The 25,168-nt window shown below is 37.5% G+C and overlaps 1 protein-coding gene across 3 annotated transcripts in view; it reads left to right on the top strand.

Moving 5' to 3' along the window:
* Nucleotides 1–2,467: 2,467 nt before the first annotated feature.
* Nucleotides 2,468–25,168, top strand: part of RASA1 (RAS p21 protein activator 1) — a gene marked incomplete at both ends in the record, with an annotated part of 106,871 nt that continues 84,170 nt past the window's right edge. For all 3 annotated transcript variants that reach the window (XM_079702325.1, XM_079702326.1, XM_079702324.1), the window contains one exon: nt 2,468–2,985. In XM_079702325.1, coding sequence (XP_079558451.1) covers nt 2,468–2,985 — 518 coding nt within the window. The remainder of the gene's footprint in view (nt 2,986–25,168) is intronic.

The raw sequence follows: 25,168 nt of genomic DNA, 5'->3' as shown, positions 1-25,168 counted from the left end.
TAAAGAATTTTCAAAAAGGGGGAAGGACATAATTCCGCAAATTAGAGTAGTGAATCTGACCTGGAATCTCAGGCATAATACCTATGTTGTGTGAGCACTTAGAAAATATCAGTAATAAGCCAGAGCTGGTGATTACCTACCAGTTTAATGTCCTACTTTCAGAGGCTGATGATGGTGTTGCATACCATTTTCTTGTTTAGCGTACTATAATATAGTGGTTCTTAAACTTAAATGTACAAATCTTGGAGGGCACATTAAAACACAGATTACTGCATTTTCTGATTCAGAGGGTCTAGGGTTGGATGGGGTCCAAGAATTTGCATTTCTAACAAGTTCCTAGGATATTGCTGATCTGAGACCACTCTTGGGATTAGTCAGTCCATCTTCACTCTCCCAGGTAGTATACTGCATAAGAGGTGAGCAGAATGAAGGAGTCCTTAGGATTACTGGTAATCACATTGTCACTGATTTGGCAAATAGCGTTATGGAAATAGACATTTCTAAAGGAAAATGTCTTGTGTGCACCTTGCCACCTTGTTTACTGGTCTTTTCCTTCTTCCCTTGGCCTCTATTTCAGACCCTTCCCATTCTTAATGTGCTTCTTGTTGACTATCCTTAGCAGAGAAAATATTGATCTCAAAGATCAATATTTAATGGTATTTAATGTGGGATTCCTCCTGGGAGAATGCAAAATATAAGAATAATATATGAATCCAAAAGGGCAAATCAGATACTGGAATTTCAAAAAATGGGAACGATTCCTCCACCTATGTTTATACATATTCCAGTAGAAAAGACAAAACAAAAACCATTCTCTTCGGCTATATTAAGAGTGAAATATATTAAGAGTGAAATTTCAGTTTATTGATAATTTTTGAAACCATACATAATAACTGACACTTTGGGACCTTCTTGACATCTGCCAGTTGAAAGTGCTCTGTGCATTCACATGTACATCGTGGAGTATGCCCTGCCGTGCTTTGCACACAAACGAGGACAAAAGCGCGTTGATTAGTGATGTCTGGGGCACCTCTCCTCTCCACACCTTATTAGCTACCCAACAGACTTGCAATGGCAAGGTAGTGTGTGTGAAAAAGAGAAAGAAAAAGAGAAAGGGAATAGAGGGGGAGAGTGGGAGAAGAAAACAAAACGTGTACGGTGGTAGAAATCTGACTTCAAACAACCACTATTTCTACTAAAATTCTTAGCCCTCCCCATATGCCCCCCCATTATCCATTTCGCTTTCTTTGAGTTTCAGAACCCAGTTTTAAAAATTTCATTTTATTTTTTAGCTTGTAAGAGTCATATAGCAATTTATACTATGAAAAGAAAACGGAAACAGTAACAGTACGGTCTCGACCTTCCAAGCGGGCCGCCCCCTCCAACCCCCCACCTCCGAGGGCCTTGAATGTCTGGTTTCTGCGCCGCCGGCCACGGGTGTTTGTTTTACCGGTCAGGAAGCAAGGAATTGGCTTCGCGGCATCTTCCTTTCCCTCTCCCCGGTATTCCCTCTTCAACCCCTCCTTGTCTCTCCCGTCTCTCCTGTTTTCACCCCGCTGAGCGGCCGCGTGCTCTGGACCCACTCCTCCCCTCCTCCGCCTCACCGGCCCTTCAAACAAAGCCCAGGGAGGCCGGCGCGCTAGAGATGCGGCCGCGCCGCCACGCGCTCCAACCGGAGCGGGACAGCAAGCGCGGCCGCGCACCGCGCGTCCCCGCCGCTTCCTTCCCTCCCGACTCTTCCTTTTCCTTCTCCAGGCCCAGCCCCCCAACCCCCGCGCCGGGAAGGCGCCTGCGCAGAAGCTGCCCTCTCTCTCCTCCTCCCTCGCCCTTCCTTCCCTCTGCTCCTCCTCCCGTGCCCCGCCTTCCTTTCTCTCTCGTCGATTTCACTGAGCGCTCCAGGTTGCGAGCAGTTCAGTCCGTTTCCCCACTACCCCGCCCCCCTTCCTCTTTTCTCCCCACCCCTCGCGTCTCAGCCCCGTGGAGGATGAAGCGGCTGCAGTGGCCCCAGCCCCAGCAGCGGCACCGGCGGTGGCTGCGGTGGGGGTGGCCGGAACTGGGGTGGTGAAGAAGCGGTGGCGGCGGCGGCCGTGGCGGTGGCTGAAGGAGCAGCAGCCGCCCCAGCCGCTTCCCCTGTGCTTCCCTTCCTCTTGAGTGCAGCCAGGAAGTTTTTCGCTTCTGTGCATGTGTGTGTGCGTGAGTGTGGGTGTGTAAGGTGAAGATTTGGGCGGCGTTTGTGCAGGCGTTGGGTTTTTTGCCCACTTCTCTTCCCGTAACCCGGGTAGCTCCCGAGCCTGGGCTGTGGCCCGAAGAGGGGGCGCGGCGGCGGGCTCTCTCCTTTTGTTGTTGTTTCCTCCGCCTGGGGAGCTGAAGAGGGGACGCGCCTGGGTGGGGCGGCTCGGAGCCCGGGCCTGGTGGCCCCCGGGGCTCCCGGGCGGGCAGGGTAGGGCAGAGTAGAGCGGGCTTCAACATGATGGCGGCCGAGGCCGGCAGTGAGGAGGGCGGCCCGGTCACCGCCGGGGCAGCAGGAGGCGGCGGGGCCGCGGGCTCCAGTGCCTATCCGGCAGTGTGCCGGGTGAAGATACCCGCCGCCCTGTCTGTGGCAGCCGCCCCCTTTCCTGGGCTGGCGGAGGCTGGAGTGGCCGGGACTCTGGGTGGCGGAGCCGCTTTGGGGTCAGGGTTCCTGGGACCCGGGTCTGTGGCGGGGGCACTCGGGGGAGCCGGACTGTCAGCGGGAGGTTCTGCTGCTGGCGTGGCTGGTGCTGCCGCCGCCGGACCTGGCGGGGAGATGGCTCTCACCAAGGGGACCACTTCGTTGCCTGCTGAGACCTTCGGGGCAGGCGGCGGATTCCCTCCTTTGCCGCCTCCTCCTCAGCTGCCCCCTTTGGGCGCGGGCCTGGGAACAGTGGACGAAGGTGACTCTCTGGATGGACCAGAATACGAGGAGGAAGAGGTGGCCATCCCGCTGACCGCTCCGCCAACTAACCAGTAAGTCAAAACCGGTGTTTTGGGGGAAGCTGACTCCTGGAAAGAAGTGGGAAAACATGCCTCGTTCTTTCAGCTGTTACTCGTTGTGAAAAGTTTTGAAGCTTATGGTTCTGTGCATAGGGATTTAATTTGATCACTCATCTTCCCTACAGGCACACTCCCTGGCGGCTTGGTATATTTACTGCTCCTCTGGGGAGATGTAAAGTTTTAAAGATGGGAAGCATGGGAAAATGTGTATCCAGTGAGAACCGGATATAGTTCTGCCCCTTCCAAATTGAGGTGGCGTCCTGGGATTCAGCTGAGCTTGCAGCTACCAAGGCAGTCGTAGTCTATATTAACCTGGTTGTGTTCCCTGTTGAAGCTAGATGACTAGTGAGAAGCTTCGAATACAAGCATTTAAATGAGTATTGTGTTAATATCATTCGAAACATGCATTGGTCAGAATGCTTTGTTTTTGTTGCACTGCAAATCCCAGCTTCTGCCTGTTGAAAGCATTGAGATGCAGAGAAGTCTTTGGATCACTTTTGAAAACGTGGGTCAGCGAGAAAGGGAAGGAGTTCTGTTAATTACAGGTGTGGTTAAGGGCTCATACTCCAACAATATTTGTAACTTGTGCCGTAGAATTCCCATTTATTAATATTAGTGTAATTATTCTATAAGTTGAAGCTTTCTAAGCACAATATTGGAGCAAAACAAAATTAATAGTGTGCTTCCCTTCAACACTTTGTTGGTGGCAAATACAGTATTCTATTTGAAAATTAATTTTGACAGTCTGCTGCGGAATATATATGACAAATGACTTTTCTATATATAGTACCTCCCCCTTGTTCTCTTCATAAGTGAACTTAGGTATGTATTTGTAAAGCTGGACCTTGATGAGAGGAAAATGTTGATAGGAAGAGGTAATAGTAGGTAAAACTTGCTTTATAGATCCCTCATATCTGTCTTAATTTTCCTTTAGAATGTTGACAACCTTGGTGAGTATCAGAAGAAGAAAGATTTGGTTTCTGTGTTGACAGTCACTCTAGACAATTCCAGGTTTTTTTGTTTTTTCGTGGGTTTTTTTTTTTTTGATAATCTTCTTTGGAAGATTTAAAAAGGACTTAACGAATGAGGACATTTTTGACTTAGGCTACATCTTTTGATGGAAAAGTAAAGTTAGTCTTACTTAGGTCAGCCATGGTATAGGGGTGTTGTATTCCTTTTGTATTATTCATTGTGAGTTCAATTTTTTGGTCTGATTTTATACCAACTTATCGTTTCACATCTGTGTATTGCAGACTTTTCTGAAGGTGTTCTGAGAGTGTTAAAAATTTAAAATATACTGCACTGTTTAAACACCTTCAAGCCTTTTTGAAAAAAACTTAAGTATTAAGGTTCCTGTGGTTTCGATAAAGTGCAACTTTTCATTACGAAAGAATATAGTCTTATGCCAGTTATTTACTAAATTGAATTAGGCATATTTAGTATATTGCAGTTTTAAATATTTTTAAAGATAGAATTTATTTTGTAGAGCAGTTTTAGCTTCACGGCAGAATTGAGCAGAAAACACGTAGTGTTCCCATTAAATATTTAATAATAAACATGAGTGAGTAGATAGGAAAAATGTTTCTGAGAAGTCCATTTGAGATTTTCATCATTATTGTTTGTATTTGGGAATAAAAATATTATTTGTGTGACTGTCTATATGAGAATTGTACCTGTTCTAAAAGGTATCCTCCATTTCTAGTATGTTTTTTAAATTTGCCACTGAGAAGTACAAATTTCCCTCTTTTCTTTATCTTAGATATCAACCCAAAGTCACTGGAGGCAATACAGTGTAGTGGTTAAGCGTGCAAATTCTGAAGTTAGACAAGATTTGGGTTGGAATCCTGACTCTGCTACTTACTAGCTGTGTGATCTTGGAAAGGTCAGTTTCCCCATCTGTAAAATGGGGACAATAATGGTGTCTCCCTCATATGGTCGTTTTTGTTTGTTTTTTTTTGCCGTGCGCGGGCCAATCACTGTTGTGACCTCTCCCGTTGCGGAGCACAGGCTCCGGACGCGCAGGCTCAGCGGCCATGGCTCACGGGCCCAGCCGCTCCGCGGCATGTGGGATCTTCCCGGACCGGGGCACGAACCCATGTCCCCTGCATCAGCAGGCGGACTCTCAACCACTGCGCCACCAGGGAAGCCCCATATGGTCGTTTTTAAGGTTAATGAGAACCCCCTGAACATATTCAGCACAGTACCTGGCACATAGTAAGTGTTCAATAAATTAGTAGTCTCCCCAAATAATAATATGTAATTTTATTGTCATTAAATTGCCTACTAATTCTATTGCTATAGGAACTCCCTTACTAATAACTATTTGAGAGAATGTTTTGAACTCTGAAGGCCTGTCTACCATGATTGATTATATCAAAAATTTTATTTTAAATTCATAAAGCTTCTAGCAGGCTAAGCAGGTTTAGAGATGGAATTCAAGTGTTTTCTATAAATTCCTATTTTTAAATAAAAGGAAAAGCCTAACGACTTTGTTAAATTATGTCAAATCTTTCATAAAAGTATTGAAGAAATGCTTTTGGACTAATATATGATTACTAGTGACTGGTCACCTTAGTTGTTGATAGCATGATATTAAGGAGGTTCAGGTCATAGGATCGAGTCCACAGTGGTTTGTTAGATAGACCAGGGTTCCCTGGTCATGGAGTTCAACCATGTGTCCAGCTGGTTCAGTGCTGTTGGTCACAAGAGAGTCAAGTGACAATATGTAGACAGACCAGTGCAAATATAATAACACTATTAGTATTTTGTACCTTGTCTTTCTGTGTGCATGGTGAATCATTAGTCTCATGTTTATTACTGAGCATTTTCATTAGTTGGGTTAAGGCCAGAAAAGTTTGTATAATTGTAACTATTACATGTATTTGAATATTCTTTTTTTTTTGCAAATTTTGAGGAAAAAAATTTTAAAAAGAAAAAAAATTCTCCCCATATATTTTTATGCTATAAAAGGTTCTGTATCTAAAACTGCTAACAAAGGTTTTTTTCAATACAGGTACTCCCTGTATTGTTATGTAGCTGCTTTTCATGGTCCTTGTTATTTCTTTCTCTTTTCCCCAGGGGTGAGGGGTTATAGGAAAGGAGAATAGTTCCCTTAGTCCACCATCAATTATGTATAGAGATTTTTAACTATGAGCCTGCAGTAGCAGGAGGCTCTTGGGCTGAATCCAACTGACAGATATATATTGCTTGCTCGTAGTGTATTTGGAGCATTTAGTGATTACTTGCCACCATTTAAGAATAGGAAAACTTCATGTTTAAGATACGAAGTCTCGATTTCTAGCATCACTTGAGAAATCAGAGGAGTTGGCTTTACCTGGTTGCTGTTCCTGCTTAAGAATAGATTTCTAGAGCTGAGTAGTGATTGCCCCATTTAGGTGAATTCTGAGCTCTACAGTTAACTGTGGTTTCTACCAGGCCTGTTTTGCCTTTGATGTTATTTGCCTGGCATCTGGCTTAACTAGATCTTACCCTGGACCTAAAACGCAGGCTTTCTCAAGCCTGAAAGTTGAAGACAAAAGAAATAAGGAATGTAAATAATACCTTTCTTTTCCTTAAGAATCATCTTACTGTTTCTACAAAAATAAAATCATTCTTAAGTCAAATAATTGTTAAATATTAGTACTAAGACATGTAGCATTCATTAACTTTGTCACCGATTGCATTGTAACTCTGGGTGAGTCATTATTTCTTAATAAAAATGGGGGTGAGAATTGAAGAGATTCGTTATGGACAAAGTGGTTTCTGACCAGGACCAGGTATTTTTGCTATGAGTGGTAGAGCAATGTAGTAGGAGCTTAATTTAAGGGATACAACAATGAGTAAGATACCCCTTTTCTTAATGAGTCTCTCTTCCCGGAGAGTTTTAGATCTAGTAGAAAGTTAAGTAACCAATTACTGTCATTCAGGTTAGCTTAAGATAAATATCATGAGTGAAGTATGAGCAAAGGGTCATGGGGGTTAAAAGAATAAGATATTTATATAATTAGGATCAGTAAAGTCTTAGAGGAAAAGTAGCAGGTATGTTTTCAATGCTGCTTAATTTATTCTGAACAAGAGGTACTTGGTTCCTATGCCCTTTGCCTAAAGATTCTGTCAGGTAAAAAAATTACAAATTAATGAGTATAAACTTTTGACCTTTAGTGAGGAGTCTGTCCTACTGAACTCTTAATTATTTACCTGTGGTCTGGGGTAGGTTGAAGGGGGTGCCTATAGTTACTGAGAATACACAGCACTACCAAAGACTTGAATTGGTCTGGATCATTGATTAGCCACTCTAGGGAAACCAGGCAAACATTATTGACAGAGCCAAAAAAAAAAAAAAAGACCCAAAAGCCAAAACAACAGCAACAAAAAAACCTGACAGGGGTAAGTTAGGAAGAAGAAGGGGAAAATAAAGAGGTCTTTTGGTTGCTTTGCTCCCTATCTCTTTACTAGCCATTAGGGAAATGAGGGAATGCCTTTAAGAGCAGCTCAAATACTCCAAACAGTACCTCGGTGGGGGCAGGTGATGGAACTTAGAGTGATTATTGTCAGGTATTACTGATGACATTTCTTGGTTGCTTACTACCTAACAGGAACTTGTCTAATTGGTTTACATGTGTTGTTGTAGTTGCCTATTGCTTCACTCCAAAACTTAGTTGCTGAAACATTTATTTGCTCTTGATTCTAAAATTTGGGCAGGGCTTGTTGGGGACTGCTCCATGTTTCACCTGTTGGCTATAATGTCCAAGGTATCTTTTTAACTCATAAGTCTGGTACCTCAGCTGGGATGGCTGGAACAGCTGGTGGATAGCTGGGCATCTGTGTGTGTATGTGTGTATCTGTATCCATGTCTCCCCCAACCCCAACCTCTCCATTTCATTAGCTTGAACTTCTCCACAGCATGGCAGATGTGTTCCATGAGGGAGCATTCCCAGAGGATAGGCCTCACCATGCCAACACTTATTAAGCCTCTCTGTTCTTCATGTTTGCTAACGTTCCAATGGCCAATGCTGATCACGTGAGTCAGTCTAGATTTAGTGTGGGAGTGGGCTATAAAAGGGCACCAATACTAGAAGGTGAGATTTCTTGGGGGCATCAGAGTAACTGCCTACTGCATATATTATTCATTTACAAGGAAATATTAGATAATATTAGAATACTAGTGGTTAGGGAGAGCGTGGGAGAAAGGGCAAGTACTTTGAAGTTTTTCCCTTAGGGTCTACAGGTAAATTGTCTTTCATCGAGTGGTCCAAATATCCCCACAATATATTTTGCTTCTGACCACCATTATCTTAATTTTAAACCAAAGATACTGAATATGGATGTTGGCTATGGCTCATTGTTTGAATATGCCAATGAATGTATGGTAGGTGTGTTATCTTGAAATCACCTGCAGTACATTTCAGTTGTGGGCTAAATAAAAAATAGTTGTTACCAGGTAAAATTTATGGATAACTTCTCCATATGTCTAATCACATCTCAATGGGGTTTGGAGTATGCTTTTAGGTGTTCCAGTGATTACATGATTTTGTGAGTAAAACAATGAACATTGTGGGGGACAGAAAGAAATATAAAAGAAAGTACAATGTAGCTGGACAATAAGGCATTAATGATATAGAAATAAGATGATAAAATTAATCTACGGACACATTGTACTAATTTTTCAAATTAGAGGATAGTTTTGGAAGAGTTGAAAGAATGAGAGTGTATGAAAGTGATTTTGAAATTTTATACTGTAATTCTCTTTTACTAAAGTTTTATAGAAAGTTTAATTAGCTTTTGTAGCATCAGTATTTGATGTTATAGTAGTCCCCCCTTATCCACGTCTTCACTTTCCACGATTTCAGTTGCTCTCGGTTGACCATGGCTCAAAAATATTAAGCAGAAAATTCCAGAAATAAGCAATTTATGAGTTTTAAGAATTGTACACCTTTCAGAGTAGTGTGATGAAATCCTGCTCCATCCCGCCCAGGCATGAATCATACCTTTGTCCAACGTATCCTGCCATCACTTAGTGGTCCTACCTTGGTCGTCAGGTTGACTGTTTGCACTATCACAGTGCTTGTGTTCAAGTAAGCCTTATTTTACTTAATAATGGCCCCAAAGCGGAAGAGTAGTGATGTTGGCAATTCGGATATTCCAGAGAAGCTGTAAAGTGCTTACTTTAAGTGAAAAGGTGAAAGTTTCCTACTTAATAGGGGATGAAAAAAATCATATGCAGAGCTTACTAAGATCTACAGTAAGAACGAATCTTCTATCTGTGAAATTGTGAAGGAAAAAGAAATTCATGATAGTTTTGCTGTTGCACCTCAAACTGCAAAAGTTATGACCACAGTGTGTGATAGTGCTTAGTTGAGGTGGAAAAGGCGTTACATTTTACAGAAAGATATTTTGAGAGAGACTACATTCATGTAATGTTTATTACAGTATATCGTTATAATTGTTCTATTTTATTATAGAACATATAATAAATGTTATTGTTATTGTTGTTAATCTCTTACTGTGCCTAATTTATAAATAGGTATCTATATATGGGAAAAATAGAGTATGTATGGGATTCGGTACTAATTTGAGGTTTCAGGCATGCCTGGGAGTCTTGGAATGTATCCCCTGAGGATAAGAGAAGACTACTGTGTAATCAGGAGAGTGATATGCATAGATACATAGTATTTTAGTGAAAGAGGAAACTCTTTCATTGACCATTGCAGAAGTAGACTCTGATAGAGTGGCTTGCTTAATGTCAAAGAGCTAGGTGGATCTGGGAGAGAATCCAGTTCCCATGATTTTTCAGATATGTTTAGATTTGAGTAATATTTAATTAATTTTTGTGGGGGAAGGAAGTGGAAAGGCAGAGGCCCATTACTGAGTATCATTTACTATATTCTAGGCACTTTACATAGGTTATCTCATTCTCATAACTATACAGTGAGAATAGATATTATCCACATTTTTTTTGTTGTTGAGAAAACTGGTGGAACTGGAATTCTAATGCAAATACTCTACTTGTTCCATTCCAGTGCATATAATACACACATATATACGTGCACCCATACAAAACTTAATATACTCCAGGACTGGCTAGTCATTGGGTGTTGGACTGAATTATATCTCTCCAAAATTCATAGGTTGAAGCCCTAACCCCCCATGTGACGGTGTATGGAGTTAGGACCTTTAAGGTGGTAATTAAGGTTAAATGAGGTCATAAAGGTGGATCCATAATTCTATAGGACTGGTGTTCTCATATGAAGAGGAGGAGACAAATGGGAGCACATGTGAACAGAGAAAAGGCCATATGAGTTCACAGTGAGAAGGTAGCTATCTATATGTAAGCCAAGGAGAGATGCCTCACTTAGAAACCAACTCTGTTGGCACCTTAATCTTGGACTCAGCCTCCAGAACTGTGAGAAAATAAATTTCTGTTGTTTAAGCCATCTAGTATATGGAATTTTGTTTTGATATCCTGAGTTGACTGATACACTGTGTAAACCTGCATCTTTAAAAATGGCTTTGGAGGATTTGGAGCAGATTAAATGCTCATTTACTACTTGAGAAACAGGGTCTTCATTCTTTTATTTCCTATTTTTCACCGTAGGAAAGAAGAACTTTCCTTATACTTTAGCTTCATTCTTCATGAGTTCGTGACTTAACATATCCTCTTTTGGCTATACTTGTCTTGAAAGTTGGAAAGCATTTAAATGCATGTCTGATTATTATAGTGTAAAAAGATCCTACACAAGACCGTGGGTGGTAGCTGTAGAAAACCTATGGGTGAGACATTACTCCAGCAGATTTTCTGTATTCACTCTGTGTTCATTGTTGTAACATTCAGTGTTACTTTTAAAATTCTTTTCTCTTATGTATCTGTCTCTAGCTAAGGGAAAGACCTAGAGATATCCCTCTCAATTCTTTTAAGTCTTCTTTGTAGGTATAGCCCACTACACTGGGTTCACAGTTAAGATACTTGTATGATAGTAGAACCATACCTCTCTTCCATCCATGTCTATCTACCTAAATATTGATTTGTCTCTCAGATTTTCCAGTTAAACTTCTTATTTTGAGGTAATTGTAGATTCATAGTTAGTTGTAAGAAATAATGCAGAGATGTTTCCTTCCCCTATTTTTCCAGATATATGGCAATATCTCGTGATATCACAACTAGGAATCAATTTCATTGATATAGTTCATTTATTCAGATTTCACCAGTTCTACATACACTGTGTGTGTGTGTGTGTGTGTGGTGTTTATTTAAATCTATGCAGTTTTTTGTTTGTTTGTTTGTTTGTTTTTGCGGTACGTGGGCCTCTCACTGCTGTGGCCTCTCCTGTTGCGGAGCACAGGCTCCGGACGCGCAGGCTCACCGGCCATGGCTCACGGGCCCAGCCGCTCCGTGGCATGTGGAATCCTCCCGGACCGGGGCCCGAACCCATGTCCCCTGCATCGGCAGGCGGACTCTCAACCACTGTGCCACCAGGGAAGCCCAAATCTATGCAGTTTTATCACATGGGTAGATTTGTGTAATCATCACCACAGTAAAGATACAGAACAATTTCATTACTCCCAGGATCCCTTGTGTTGGCCTTTTATAACTAGACCCACCTTTCTCCATCTTTAACCCCTGGCAACCACTAATCTGTTCTTCATTTTGTCATTTCCAAAAGATTATATAAATGGACTCATACAGCTTGTAACCTTTTTTTTTTTTTTGGTCAACATCTTTACTGGAGTATAATTGCTTTACATTGTTGTTAGTTGCCGCTGTATAACAAAGTGAATCAGCTGTACGTATACATATGTCCCCACATCCCCTCCCTGTTGTGTCTCCCTCCCACCCTCCCTATCCACCCCTCTAGGTGGTCACAAAGCACTGAGCTGATCTCCCTGTGCTATGCAGCTGCTTCCCACTAGCTATCTATTTTACATTTGGTAGTGTATATATGTCCATGCCACTCTCTCACTTCATCCCAGTTTACCCTTCCCCCTCCCCATGTCCTCAAGTCCATTCTCTATGTCTGCGTCTTTATTCCTGTCCTGCCCCTAGGTGCTTCAGAACCATTTTTTTTTTTTTTTTTTTTTTTAGATTCCATACATACACGTGTTAGCGTACAGTATTTGTTTTTCTTTTTCTGACTGACTTCACTCTGTGTGACAGTCTCTAGGTCCATCCACCTCACTACAAATAATTCAATTTCATTTCTTTTTATGGCTGAGTAATATTCCATTGTATATATGTGCCACATCTTCTTTATCCATTCATCTGTCGATGGAGACTTAGGTTGCTTCCATGTCCTGGCTATTATAAATAGTTCATACAGCATGTAACCTTTTGGAATAGCATTTGTCACTGAACACAGTTCCCTCAAGATTTATTCAAGTTGTTGCTTGTATCAATACTTTGTACCTTTTTGTTGCTGAGTACTATTCCATGGTATGGATATACTACAGTTTGTTTAATCATTCACTCATCAGAGAACATTTGGATAATTTCCAGTTTTAGATATTATGAAAAAAAGCTGCTATGAACCTTTGTGTTTATGTTTTTGTGTGAACATAAGTTTTCATTTCTGTCAGATAAATGTCCAGGAGTGCAAATGCTGGATCGTGTGGTAATTGCATATTGAGTTTTATAAGAAACTGCCGATCTGTTTTCTAGAGTAGCTGTATCCTTTTACATTCTCACTAACAATTCATGAGTGATCCTGATTCCCTATGTCCTCACTACTAACCATTTTTTATTTTAGCAATTCTCATTGCCTAGTGATCACTAGATGCCTAGTGATATCTCATTGTGGTTTTGATATGCATTTTTCCTAACGATTGATGATATTGAAACTCTTTATGTGCTAATTTGCTATCTGTATATCCTCTTGTGTGAAATGTCTGTTCATCTCTTTTGCCCATTTTCCAATAAGATTGTTTGTTTATTATTGAGTTTTAAGAGTTCTTTATGTATTCTAAATATTAGTCCTTTATCTGATAATGTGGTTTGCAAATATTTTCTCCTATTCTGTAGCTTGTCTTTTTCTCCTTTTAACAGGGTCTTTCACAGAGCAAAAGTTTTTAATTTTTATAAGGCTTAAGTTATTAATATTTTCTTCTATAGGTTGTGCTTTTAGAGGCAAGTCTAAGAACTCTTTGCCTAGCCTGGATCACAAAGATTTTCTCCTATGATTGTTTCCAAATGTTTTGTATTTTTATGTTTTACAGTTAAGTCCATGATCCATTTTGATTTCTTTTTTATAAAAGGTATGGTTTAGATTGAGGTTCATATTTTTGCCCAGGAATATCCGATTACTCTAACACCATTTGTTGAAAAGGCAAATATCTTTCTTCCATTGAATTGCTTTTGCACTTTCATAAAAAATTAATTGGGCATATATGTGTGGGTTTACTTCTGGGTTCTTTATTGTATTCTGTTGTTCTGTATGTCTCCATTTGCTGATATCACACCTTGATAACCATAGCTACGTAGTAAGCCTTAATATTGGGTAGAGTGATTCCCTTTTCAATATGTTTTTAGCTATTCTAAGACATGTCTTTATGTATAAATTTTAGAACAAGCTTGTCCATGTCTACAAAAACTTTGTTGAAATTTCATAGGAATTGCATTAAACCTATAGATCAGTTTTGGGAGAACTGACATCTTTACTATATTGACATGGTATGTTTCCATTTATTTAGTTCTTCTTTGATTGCTTTAATCAGCATTTTGTAATTTTTAGTATATCAATCCTGTATGCCTATTGTTTAATTTGTACTTATTTTTTGTTTTGTTTTGTTTTATTTGGAGCAATTTTGTAAATGTTATTATGTTTTTAAGTTTCCACATGTTTCTTGTTAGTATATAGAAATGCTTGATTGATTTTTGTATGTTGGTCTTCTATCTTGTGACCTTGCTAAACTCATCTTTTAGTTCTAAGAGACTTTTTACAGATTCCTTGGGATTTTCTACATAGACAATCATGTCTACTGCAAATAGGGGCCGTTTTTTTCTTTCTTTCTGATCTGTATGACTTTTATTTCTTTTTCTTGTCATATTGCAGTGGCTAGAACTTATAGTACTACATTGAATGAGAGTGGTGAGAGCAGACATCCTTGCTTTGTTCCTTGTCTTAGGTGGAAAGCATTTAAATGTGTTTTACCATTAAATATGATGTTAACTGTAGCTGTTTTGGGGGGAGAGTGGATAGATACTCTTTATCAAGTTGAGGTTAATCACCTCTCTTCCTAGTTTACTGTGAGTTTTTACCATGAATGGGTGCTGGATATTTTCAAATTCTCTTTTCTTGGTCAATTTATAGGATCATATGATATTTTCCTTAGCATGTTGAGATGGTAGCTTACACTGATTTTTTTAATGTTGAACCAGCCTTGCATAGCTGGAATAAATCTCAGTAGGTTATAGTGTATAATGTTTTTCAAGAATTGCTGAAACTCATGTTTTTGATGTGTTGAGAGTGTTTGTGTCTAAGTTCATGAGAGATATTGGTCTGTAGTTTTCTTGTGATATCTTTGTCTTGTTTCACTATTTGAATAATACTGGCCTCATAGTACGGGGTAGGACATGTTCCCTACTCTTCTGTTCTTTGGAAGAGTTTGTGAAGTATTGGTATTAATATTTGGTAGAATTCTCTAGTGAAAACATCTCAGTCTGGGATTTATTTTTTTTGGAGATTTTAAATTATGAATTCATTTTAAATAGTTATACGGTTATACATCTTATTTATATTATTTTGGTTGGATTTTGGTAGTAAGTGGGTTCATTTCTTCTAATTTGTCTAACATAGCAGAATAAACTTGTTTGCATTATTACCTAGTACCCTTTTGATGGCTGTAGAATAGTTAGTGATATTCTCTTTTATTCTTGATACTTGAATTTGTGTCTTAACTCTGTTTTGTTTTATCAGTCTTGTTAAAGCGTTATCATTTCTATTAATTTTTTCAAAGGGTTAGCTTTTTGTTTCATTGATTTTTTTTCTTTATGGCCTTGTTTTCAATTTCATTGATTTTTGCTCTTATTTTTATTGTTCTTTTTTTCTGATTGCTTTGGGTTTATTTTGTTCTTGTTTTTCTAGTTTCTTGAGGAAGGAATTTAAGATTATTGATTTGAGACTTTCCCTGTTTCCTAGAGTAAGCATTTAATGCTATACTTTTCCCTCTTAACACTTCTTTAGCCATATTCTGCATCTTTTGATATGTTGCCTTTTCATTTTCACTCAGTTCTGTTTCTTTTTTTAACTTTACGTTGAGACTTACGTTTTGACTCATGAATTGTTTGAAGTGTGTTGTTTCATTTCCAAGTGTTTTAAGATTTACCAGTTGTTTTTCTGTTATTGATTTTTCGTTAGAGTCCATTATGGTCAGAGAACATACCCTTATGATTTCAGTACTTTTAAATTTGTTGAAGTTTTTTTTATAGTCTGGGATTTGGATATGGTCTATCTTGGTGAATGTTCCATGGATGCTTGAAAAAAATGTGTATTTGGCTGTTCTTTGGTGGAATGTTCTATATATGTCAATTAGATTCTTCTGTTTGATTGTTTTGTTTAGAACTTTTAAATCTTTCCTCATTTTCTGTTTAGTATTTCTGTGAGTTTCTGAGATAGGAGTCTTAAAGTTCCCACTATAATTTTGAATTTATCTATTTTTTCTTTCAGCTCTATCAGTTTTTGCTTCATGTATTTTGGAGCTCTGTTGTTTGGGTGTACACATTTAGGATTGTTATGTATTTCTGGTGGATAGATCCTTTTATCATTATTTAATGTCTCTAGCAATTTTGTCTCGTCTCTAGCAATTGTCTTTGCTCTAAAGTCTATCTAATATTAATATAGCAACTCCTGCTTTTATTTTGTTTACATGTACATTTTTACATCATTTTACTTTCAATGTGTCTTATTTTAAGTGATCTAATTATAGAGAGCTTATAGTTGGGTCTTTTTTTTTTTAGTTCATGCTGTTAATCTGTCTTTACTTGGTGTATTAAATATTTATGTTTACAGTAATTATTGATATTTTAGGGCTTAAGTCTGCCATTTTACTTTTTGTTTTCTGTTTGTTCTCTTTCTCATTTCTCTTTTCTTGCTTTCCTATGGGTTACTCAAACATTTGTTAGGATTTCATCCTGACGTATTTATAGTGTTTTTTCAATATATCACTTTGTAGATACTAAAATAACATATGTAATTTACCACAGTCTATGGGTATAAGCATTTTATCAATTCAAGTGAAGTGGGGAAACTATTCTTCCACTTAGATCCCTTTACCTTCCCACTTTGTAAATATGTTCTCTTGACTATTTCTTCTACATACATTGGGCAGCTTTTCAGATGGTGTTAATATTTTTGTTATTGTGGTAAAATATACATGACATAAAACTTATTTTAATCATTTTTAGGTGTATAGTTCTGTGGTATAAAGTACATTCACATTGTTGTTCAACCATTATCACCATCTTTCTCCAGAACTTTTCCATCTTCCCCAGCTAAAACTGTACCCATTATACACTAACTTTCCGATCCCCTTTTCCTCAGCCCCTGGCAACCACCATTTTACTTTCTGTTTCTATGAATTTGACTACTCTAGGTACCTCACATAAATGGAATCATAGAATATTTTCCTTTTGTAACTGACTTGTTTCACTTAGCATGTCTTCAAGGTTCATCTGTGTTGTAGCATTTGTTAGAACTTGTTTCTAAAGTCTGAATACCATTCTAGCCTTATCGCACATTTTGTTTATCCATTTATCTGTTTCTGGGCGCTTGGGTTGCTTCCACTTTTTGGATATTGTGAATAATGCTGCTTGAACATAGTGTATAAATATCTGTTTTAGTCACTGCTTTCATTTTGGGAATAGGAATTTTTGGGTCATAGGGTATTTCTGTGTTTAAGTTTTTGAGGAATTGCCATATCATTTTCGATAGCAGCTATACCATTTTATAGTCTCATTAGCAATGTATGAGGGTTCTAACTGCTCCATATCCTCACCATCACTTGTATTTTCTTTTTTTTTTTCTTTGTTTGTTTTTTGGATTTTTTTGGAGATGAAATAGCTATCCTGATGGGTGTGAAATGGTTTCTCATTGTGCTTTTGACTTGCATTTTCCTAATGAATAGTGATATTGAGCATCTTTTCATGTACTTATTGTCCTTTTTTCTATCTTCATTGTAGAAATGTCTCTTTTCAAGTCCTTTGCCCATTTTTAAATCAGGTTTGTTTTTGTTAAGTTGTAGGAGTTCTTTATATATTCTGGATATCAGTCCCTTTTCAGGTAAATTGTTTGCAAATATTTTCTCCTGTTCTAAGGGATTGCTTTTTCACTCTTTTGATAGTGTCTTTTGATATGCAGAGGTTTTTAATTTTGATGAACTCCAGTTTTTTATGCTTGTATAATTTTTATTCCATTCATCTGTTATGGTTTTAAAACCTCTTGAGTAGAAAGTTAGTCTGTTGCATTTACCCATATTTTTGCTTTTCTCATTGTGCTTTCTTCTTTCCTGATGTTCCAAGAGTCCTTGTTTTATCAATTGAAGAACTTCCATAGGCATTCTTGAAGGATACATCTGGTAGTGACAATTTCTTTTAGTTTTCCTTTGTCTGCTGTGTCTTTATTTCCCCTTCATTCCTGAAAGATAATTTTGTCAGACACAGAATTCATGGTTAACAGTTCTTTTCTTTAAGCACTTGAAAAATTTTTTGTTACTTTCTTCTGACCTTTGTGGTTTCAGATTAGAAAACTGCTGTCATTTGAGTTGGTGTTCCCTATAGGTAATGCGTCCTTTCGATGTGGTTGCTTTCAGGTTTTTCTTTGTCTTTGGTTTCAGATATGTATGTGAAGGTGTAACTTCTGTGGGTTTACCTGTTTGTGGTTTGCTCACTTTAATCTGTAGCTTTACATCTTTCTCCAAATTTGGAAGTTTTCAGCCATTTGTTGAATACTCTTCAACTCTACTCTTTTTCTCTTCTTTTCATGGGGCTCAAAATGATATGGATCTAGATCTTTCATTATTGCCCCATCCATCTACGAGACCTTGTTGTTTTCAGTGATTTTTCTCTTTTTTGTTCATATTGGGTAAATTCTGTTGATCTGTCCTCAAGTTCACTTATTCTGTTCTCCATAATTCCTACTATTGAGCCCATCTAATAAGTTTTTGGTTTTCTTTCTCATTGTAGTTTTCAGCTCTGTAATTTCTTTTTGGTTTTTTTTTTTTATAATTTCTATTTCTTGGATTGAATTTTGTCTGTTTCAAGAGAATTTGTAATTGATTGATGGAAAATTTTTATGATGGCTGCTTTACAATCTTTGTCATATAATTCCAATGTCTGATTCATATCAGTGTTGGCATCTGTTAATTGTCTTTTTCTCATTCAAGTAGTGATTTTTTTGGTTCTTAGCATGATGGATGATTTTTGATTGTATGTTGGACATTTTGTCTTCCATGTAATGTTTTTAAAATCAGTTTGTCCCGTAAGTATGTTTTTTTTTTTTTTTTAATTTGGCTGCACTGGGTCTTAGTTGCAGCATGCAGGATCGTTTTTCTGTTACGGCATGTGGGCTGTTTAGTTGCAGCATGTGGGCTCTATTAGTTGCGGCATGCAGGATCTAGTTCCCTGACCAGGGATTGAACCCGGGCCCCGTGCATTGGGAGCGCAGAGTCTTAGCCACTGGAACCCCACCAGGGAACTCCCCCCATAAGTATGATTAATATATATTTACTGTAGAAAATTTGGGGACTATTGAGAAATACAAAGAAAAAAATCACTTCTATTGCCAAAGATAGTTCCTGTTATGAATAATACATAACATTTATCTGAAAGGAAATAGGTACAGGTATGCTTTGGAGGTATTATATTGCAAGTTCCATTTCAGACTACCACAATAAAGTGAACATCACAATAAAGCAAGTCACAGGAATTTTTTTGATATACTATTAAATTAATTTTAATTTATCCATATTAAAATTATGTTTATGGTGGTGGGATGAATTGGGAGATTGGGATTGACATATATACACTAATATGTATAAAATAGATAACTAATAAGAACCTGCTGTATAAAAAATAAAGTAAAATTCAAAAAAAAGGTACAGAAAATTATATATGAATTCAGAGAATACATGTGATCATTAAAAAAAATTATGTTTACACTGAACTGTAGTGTCTGTTAAGAGTGCAATAGCATTATGTCTAAAAAATGCACATACCTTAATTAAAAAATACTTTATTGCTAAAAAAAATTAACCATTATCTAAACCTTTAGCAAGTCATAGTAGTAACATCAAAGATCACTGATCACAGATCACCATAACAAATCAGTAATAATGAAAAAGTTTGAAATATTGTGAGAATTACCAAAATGTGACACAGAGACACAAAGTGAGCAAATGCTGTTGGAAAGATGGACTTGCTCCATGCAGGGTTACCACAAACCGTCAATATGTTAAAAAACAATTATTTGCAAAGGACAATAAAGTAAAGCACAATAAAATGAGATATGCCTGTGTATATCCCCATCCCCTCAAATATAATTGTAGCTAACACTTTCACAGATGAGGAAATTCAGGTAAGGAGAGTTTTAGGTAACTTTCCCAGATCACAAAACTACCAAATGATTCAAACGCAAACTTTTGATTCCTGGGTTTATGCGTTTAACCACTGTGGTACAGTCTCTCTTGTTCTGTTTTTTTCTTTCTCCCCCCATACCACTTCAGAAAAATTGTTTCAATAGGAGAATGAACTTACTTTGGGAGGGATAATCAATAGGTTAACAGCCCTCTAAAAGGCATTTTGAATAGTGTTTAAGTAGTTCAATATATATGTCTATAGATACTTGAATGTGTTTATATACATATATATACACATATGTGTGTGTGTGTGTGTATATACACACATGCATTTTGGAAGATTATCTTAGGTAATAGAGAAAGGAGTTTTGATACCTCTTGTTAGGCATCCACTTGGGAATATTTAAATAAATGAATACCTCCTTCCATTTGAATGGGAAGCAATAACAGGCTTTTTTTTCTTTTTACAGGCTTTTATGTTCCTTGAAAAGAAAGTTGTGTTTTTGTTTTTGTTTTAAGTAAGTCACTATTAGCTTCCTTACTCATTTATTGAGGAACAAATTGTGTAGAAATTCTTCCATGCATTATTTCACTTAGGTGACTATAAGGTCACCCATCACATGTATGTAGTGAGCTTGGTTGTTTATCCATATCAGCGAGTTTTAGGGTAGCTGTCTAAGAATGGATTTAGGGGAAATTCCTAATTATTGGGTTAAATAGTGACTGTATGAGGGCTTAGGAATAACTCACTACCTTTTAGTTTCTACGTAAGAAAACTAATCCAGTTATCTAAAGTGCAATTGCTACTTTATGTATTTACTTATGGGACACAGCAATGGTAGGATGATGGTAAGAGAAATTAAATATCAAGAGAAATTAAATCTTCAGCAATTCTTTGGAATCCTATTAGAATTCTCTACATTTGTCATTGCTGGCAACTAAAGATGAGTTAACGATGTGGTTTGATGTTTGCTTTTAGTCATTACATAAATTTGACTTTTCATGGAATTCAGGAAAAAGGAACACACTTGACAGGGGCTGTATCCTCTAGTTAATAGTAGAATTCATGAATATTATCCTCAGAATATTTTCATCATGAAACCATTTTTGAAATAACTATAAAAGTGAATAGCATTTAAAATACCTAATCATTTTATTTGACACTGTTTTTTAGGGACCTATTCTGTGTAATTTGATGAAATAACATTTATCACTATAGAGTCAGAAATCATACAAAGTCTTAGAGTTCTGTGGAGAAATAGCACAATACGTTTTAATAAATTAATATTAACTTTCATGGAAATAATATTGTTTGCCTAGTGCACAGGGCCTGTGAATGAGTATAGTGGATGAGAGGTTGAAATGTAATAGCTAGCAGACATATCTTGATATGTTGTAAATGCCATGGTAAGGAAGGAGCCTGAGCATTGTCCTGTAGGCATGTGGAATCCATAGAATGCAATCTTTTTCTACTTTTCAAAAATTTTTTTTAAGATTGCAGTCAATTTGTCCTTTTCTCCTTTCCCACTTCAATGTAATCATTTACTGCGATGGTTCTTTTCTACTTCCTAAATTGTTTTGGAATCTAACTTTTAAAAAATCTCCTGTGGCTTCAAACCCTCATTTTCTCTTTCCTTCTGTTGGGGCAATCATTAATTTTTCCCTGTCCCTGATCTCTCTCTTTGCCAATTAATAATTCATTTTGCAGTGGTTTTCAAAATTTTCTAATTTCATCCAAGTAAAAATTAAGAAATTTATTGTACATTGTGACAAAACTTGGGTGTGCGTAAATACAAAAAAAAAACCCCAAAAATTGCATGAAAAATACCCCTATTTATTTATTTATTTATTTATGGCTGTGTTGGGTCTTCGTTTCTGTGCGAGGGCTTTCTCTAGTTGCGGCGAGCGGGGGCCACTCTTCATCGCGGTGCGCGGGCCTCTCACTGTCGCGGCCCCTCCCGTTGCGGAGCACAGGCTCCAGACGCGCAGGCTCAGTAGTTGTGGCGCACGGGCTTAGTTGCTCCGCGGCATGTGGGATCTTCCCAGACCAGGGCCCGAACCCGTGTCCCCTGCATTGGCAGGGAGATTCTTAACCACTGCGCCACCAGGGAAGCCCCGAAAAATACCCTTTTTAATGACTACTTCTGATACATTTTGCTGTCTTTTTTTTTTTAACTCTGTTCTATTCTACTTAAAAAAAAAAACAAAAACATATTGGTGGAGAGTAACTAAATTGAATTTGAGACTCCCAGCAGTTTTCAAAACTGCTTTATATTACTACCAGCATGATTTTTTAAATACAGACTTTATTGTACACTCTCTTGAGACCTTTCCGTGAGTCTCCATTGTCTAAGTGAGTAGTGGCTTTCAAACCTAATTTTGACCGTGACTCACCAGAAGAAATAGATTTTACATTTGTGACCCATCGCACACATATAAACAAACATATATAACAGAAACAAAGTTTAATGAAACAGTACTTACTCTTACTACCTGGGATACACTCTATTTATTGTTCTTTTCTATTTCACTTTATTCGAAAAAAGAGAACAAAACTGATTGTGACCTACTAAATTGATTTCTTGACCCAATGGCTTGAGACCTGCAGGTTGAGATAAGAAAATTAAAGCTTTATTATGACATATAATGCCATTTTACACTGTTCTCCAATAATTAATTTTTAATCAATACTATGCTGTTTATTCCTTAAACTTGCCATGGTATTTTCTATTGCTCCATTTACTATTCTGTCTGGGGTGCCCTCTCTCTTCCTTGATTGTGTGACAAACTTTGTTCATTCTTCTGAATTTAGCTGAGACGTTACTGAAGGTGGTGGAGAATGACAAAAATAAAAGCTTCTCAAGAAATGATGACAGGGATCTCATCAAACAAACTCGGGAAGAAATGTTTTCTTAGAGAAGTAAACCACAATATCTCAAATTAATGTGGTGACTTAAAGATGCTTTCTGTTTAGAAAGATCTGACAGTAACAAGTTGGTGGTATTGACATATTTAAAGAATGGAGATTATAGCAAGTGACATAGTCATATTGGACTCATAGAAAATGGAGCTTTATTCAGGGTAAGTGTGTCAGTGATCATCTAAGTTCAAGGGAGTGGGAGCCGAAGGATGAAACCTCTTTGTTTCTGGTGCAGTTTTTTTTTTTTTATTTTTTAAAAAATGTTTTCATTCTATATATGAATTATATATATCCTTTGTGCAGATTTCGTGCTCAGTAAGCAACCTCCCCCCACAATTTTTTAAGTTGGAAAATCTGCAGAAAAGTTATAAGAAAAGTGTACCGAGTAACTATATATCCTTTACCTTGACAGTTTGCCACATTTCGTTTAGCCTTTTATCTTTATACATCCACATATTGTATATTATTTTTACTAAACTGTGAGTTACTTGCAGAGATAATGTCACTTTCCTCTTAAATACCTTATCTTATATATCCTAAGAATAAGGGCAATAGCTCACATAGTCAACTATAATGAATTAAACACTAACATAGTATTCATATTCAGATATCTTCAGTTATTCCTGTAATGTCCTATATATCTGTTTTTTTGTTTGTTTAATTCCATTTAATTGCTATATCTCTTTAGTCTCCTTTAACCTAGAATATTCCCATCAACTTCTTTTCCTTCCATGATATTGACCTTTTTTAAGAGTCTAGGACAGTTGTTTTGTAGGATATATCTCTATTTGTATTTGTCTGATTGCTTCCTCATAATTAGATTCAGGTTAACCATTCTTGGCAGGAATACTCCATTGGTTCTTGGTACATCATGTCCAGGGCATATGATGTCAGTTGTCTTATTGATGATGTATATAAGTTCGAACTTGTTTTAGGTAGATTCTACCATATTTTGCTATTAAAAGGTAATTAATAAATAATAAGTACCCAGGGGTTTTAGTATTCATTGATGATTTTTACCTGAATCAGTTATTACTCTGTTGTAATGGTATGGTAAAATGGTGATTATTATTTTTTCCTATTTATCATTCCTTTGAAATTTATTAGTTAGCATTCTTCATTACACAACCTTATAATTATAATTTGGCTTCCCACTTAACAGGCTTTCAGGGGGAAAGTAAGCTGGGAAAAGATGTGTGAAGACATTTTTTGTCGTTGTTAATAGAAAAATTGTTATTTTGGTTTCTGTATTAGTCACTTGTGAGCTTTGTTAGGATGGATCAACAGCCTCGAATCCAGTCTACTGTCGAAACTTGACTAATTTGAATTTGAGTAGCAGATCCTGGAGAAGTCACCTTGGCTATTGCTACTCTATGAGTCTCTTGGCAGCCAGCACCTTACCCTTTTGTTTCAGTGTTTTACAATGCTCTTTTCAAAATAATAAGGGCTGGGAGGATGCATATCAGAAAAGGTGTTAGATTTAATATTAAAGGTGATGGGTAATTAACAGGAATGCTATTTGGATATTAGAAAATAGTAAATGCTTGTAGATAGGCTTAAAGGAGTATTTTTTTTTTCCAACTCAGTTTTTTTAAAGTTAATAAACTTTATTATTTTTTTACAGTAATTTAAAGTTCAAGGAAAAATTGAACAAAAAGTACAGAGAGTTATTATATATCCCCTGTCCCCACACATGTACAACTTCCCCCACTATCAGCATCCCATACCACACTGGTACATTTGTTACACTCGAACCTACATTGACACATCCTTATCACTCAAAGTTCATGGTTTACATTAGGATTCACTGTTGGTGTTGTACATTTTATGGTTTTTGACAAATGTAAATGACGTGTGTCCACCACTGTAGTAACACAGGGAATAATTTCATTGCTTGTTCTGTCTGTTCATCCCTCCCCAACCCCCCTCAATCCTTGACAATCTTTTGTACTATCTCCATAGTTTTGCCTTTTCTGGAAGGTCATATAGTTGGAATCCTACAGTATGTAGCCTTTTCATCTTGGTTTTGTATACTTAGTAATATGTATTTAAGGTTCCTGTATGTCTTTTCATTGCTTGGTAGCTCATCTCTTTTTAGTGCTGAATATTTTTGCATTGTCTGAATATACTTCATTTTATTTATCCCTTCACCTACTGAAGGACATCTGGGTTGCTTCCATGTTTTGGCAGTTACCAATAAAGCTGCTATAAACATCCGTGGGCAGGTTTTTGTATGGACATAAGTTTTCAATTCATTTGACTAAATACCAAAGAGCGTAATTGCTGGGTTATGTGGTAAAGGGTATGTTTAGTTTTTGGAAACCCTGAACCTGCCCTCCAAAGTGGCTGTACCATTTTGCATTCCCACTATCAGTGAATGAAAGTTCCTGTTACTCCCCATTCAGGCCAGCATTTGTGTTGTCAACGTTCTAGATTTTGGCCATTCTACTAGTTGTCAGTCCTTTGGTAAATGTCTTTTGCAAATATTTTCTCTTACTCTGTGGCTTGCCTTTTCATTCTGTTGACATTGTCTTTCACAGGTCAGATATTTTGAATTTTAATGAAGTTTAGCTTACCTATTATTTTAATGCCTTTGGTGTTGTATCTTGAAAGTCATCACAATACCCACGCTCATTTAGATTTTCATCTATGTTATCTTCCAGGAGTTTTATAGTA

Source organism: Hyperoodon ampullatus, assembly GCF_949752795.1.
Source record: "Hyperoodon ampullatus genome assembly, chromosome: 4".
Taxonomy (NCBI): domain Eukaryota; kingdom Metazoa; phylum Chordata; class Mammalia; order Artiodactyla; family Ziphiidae; genus Hyperoodon; species Hyperoodon ampullatus.
Note: the sequence above shows the minus strand (reverse complement) of the source record. Positions and strands in the feature narration are given on the sequence as shown.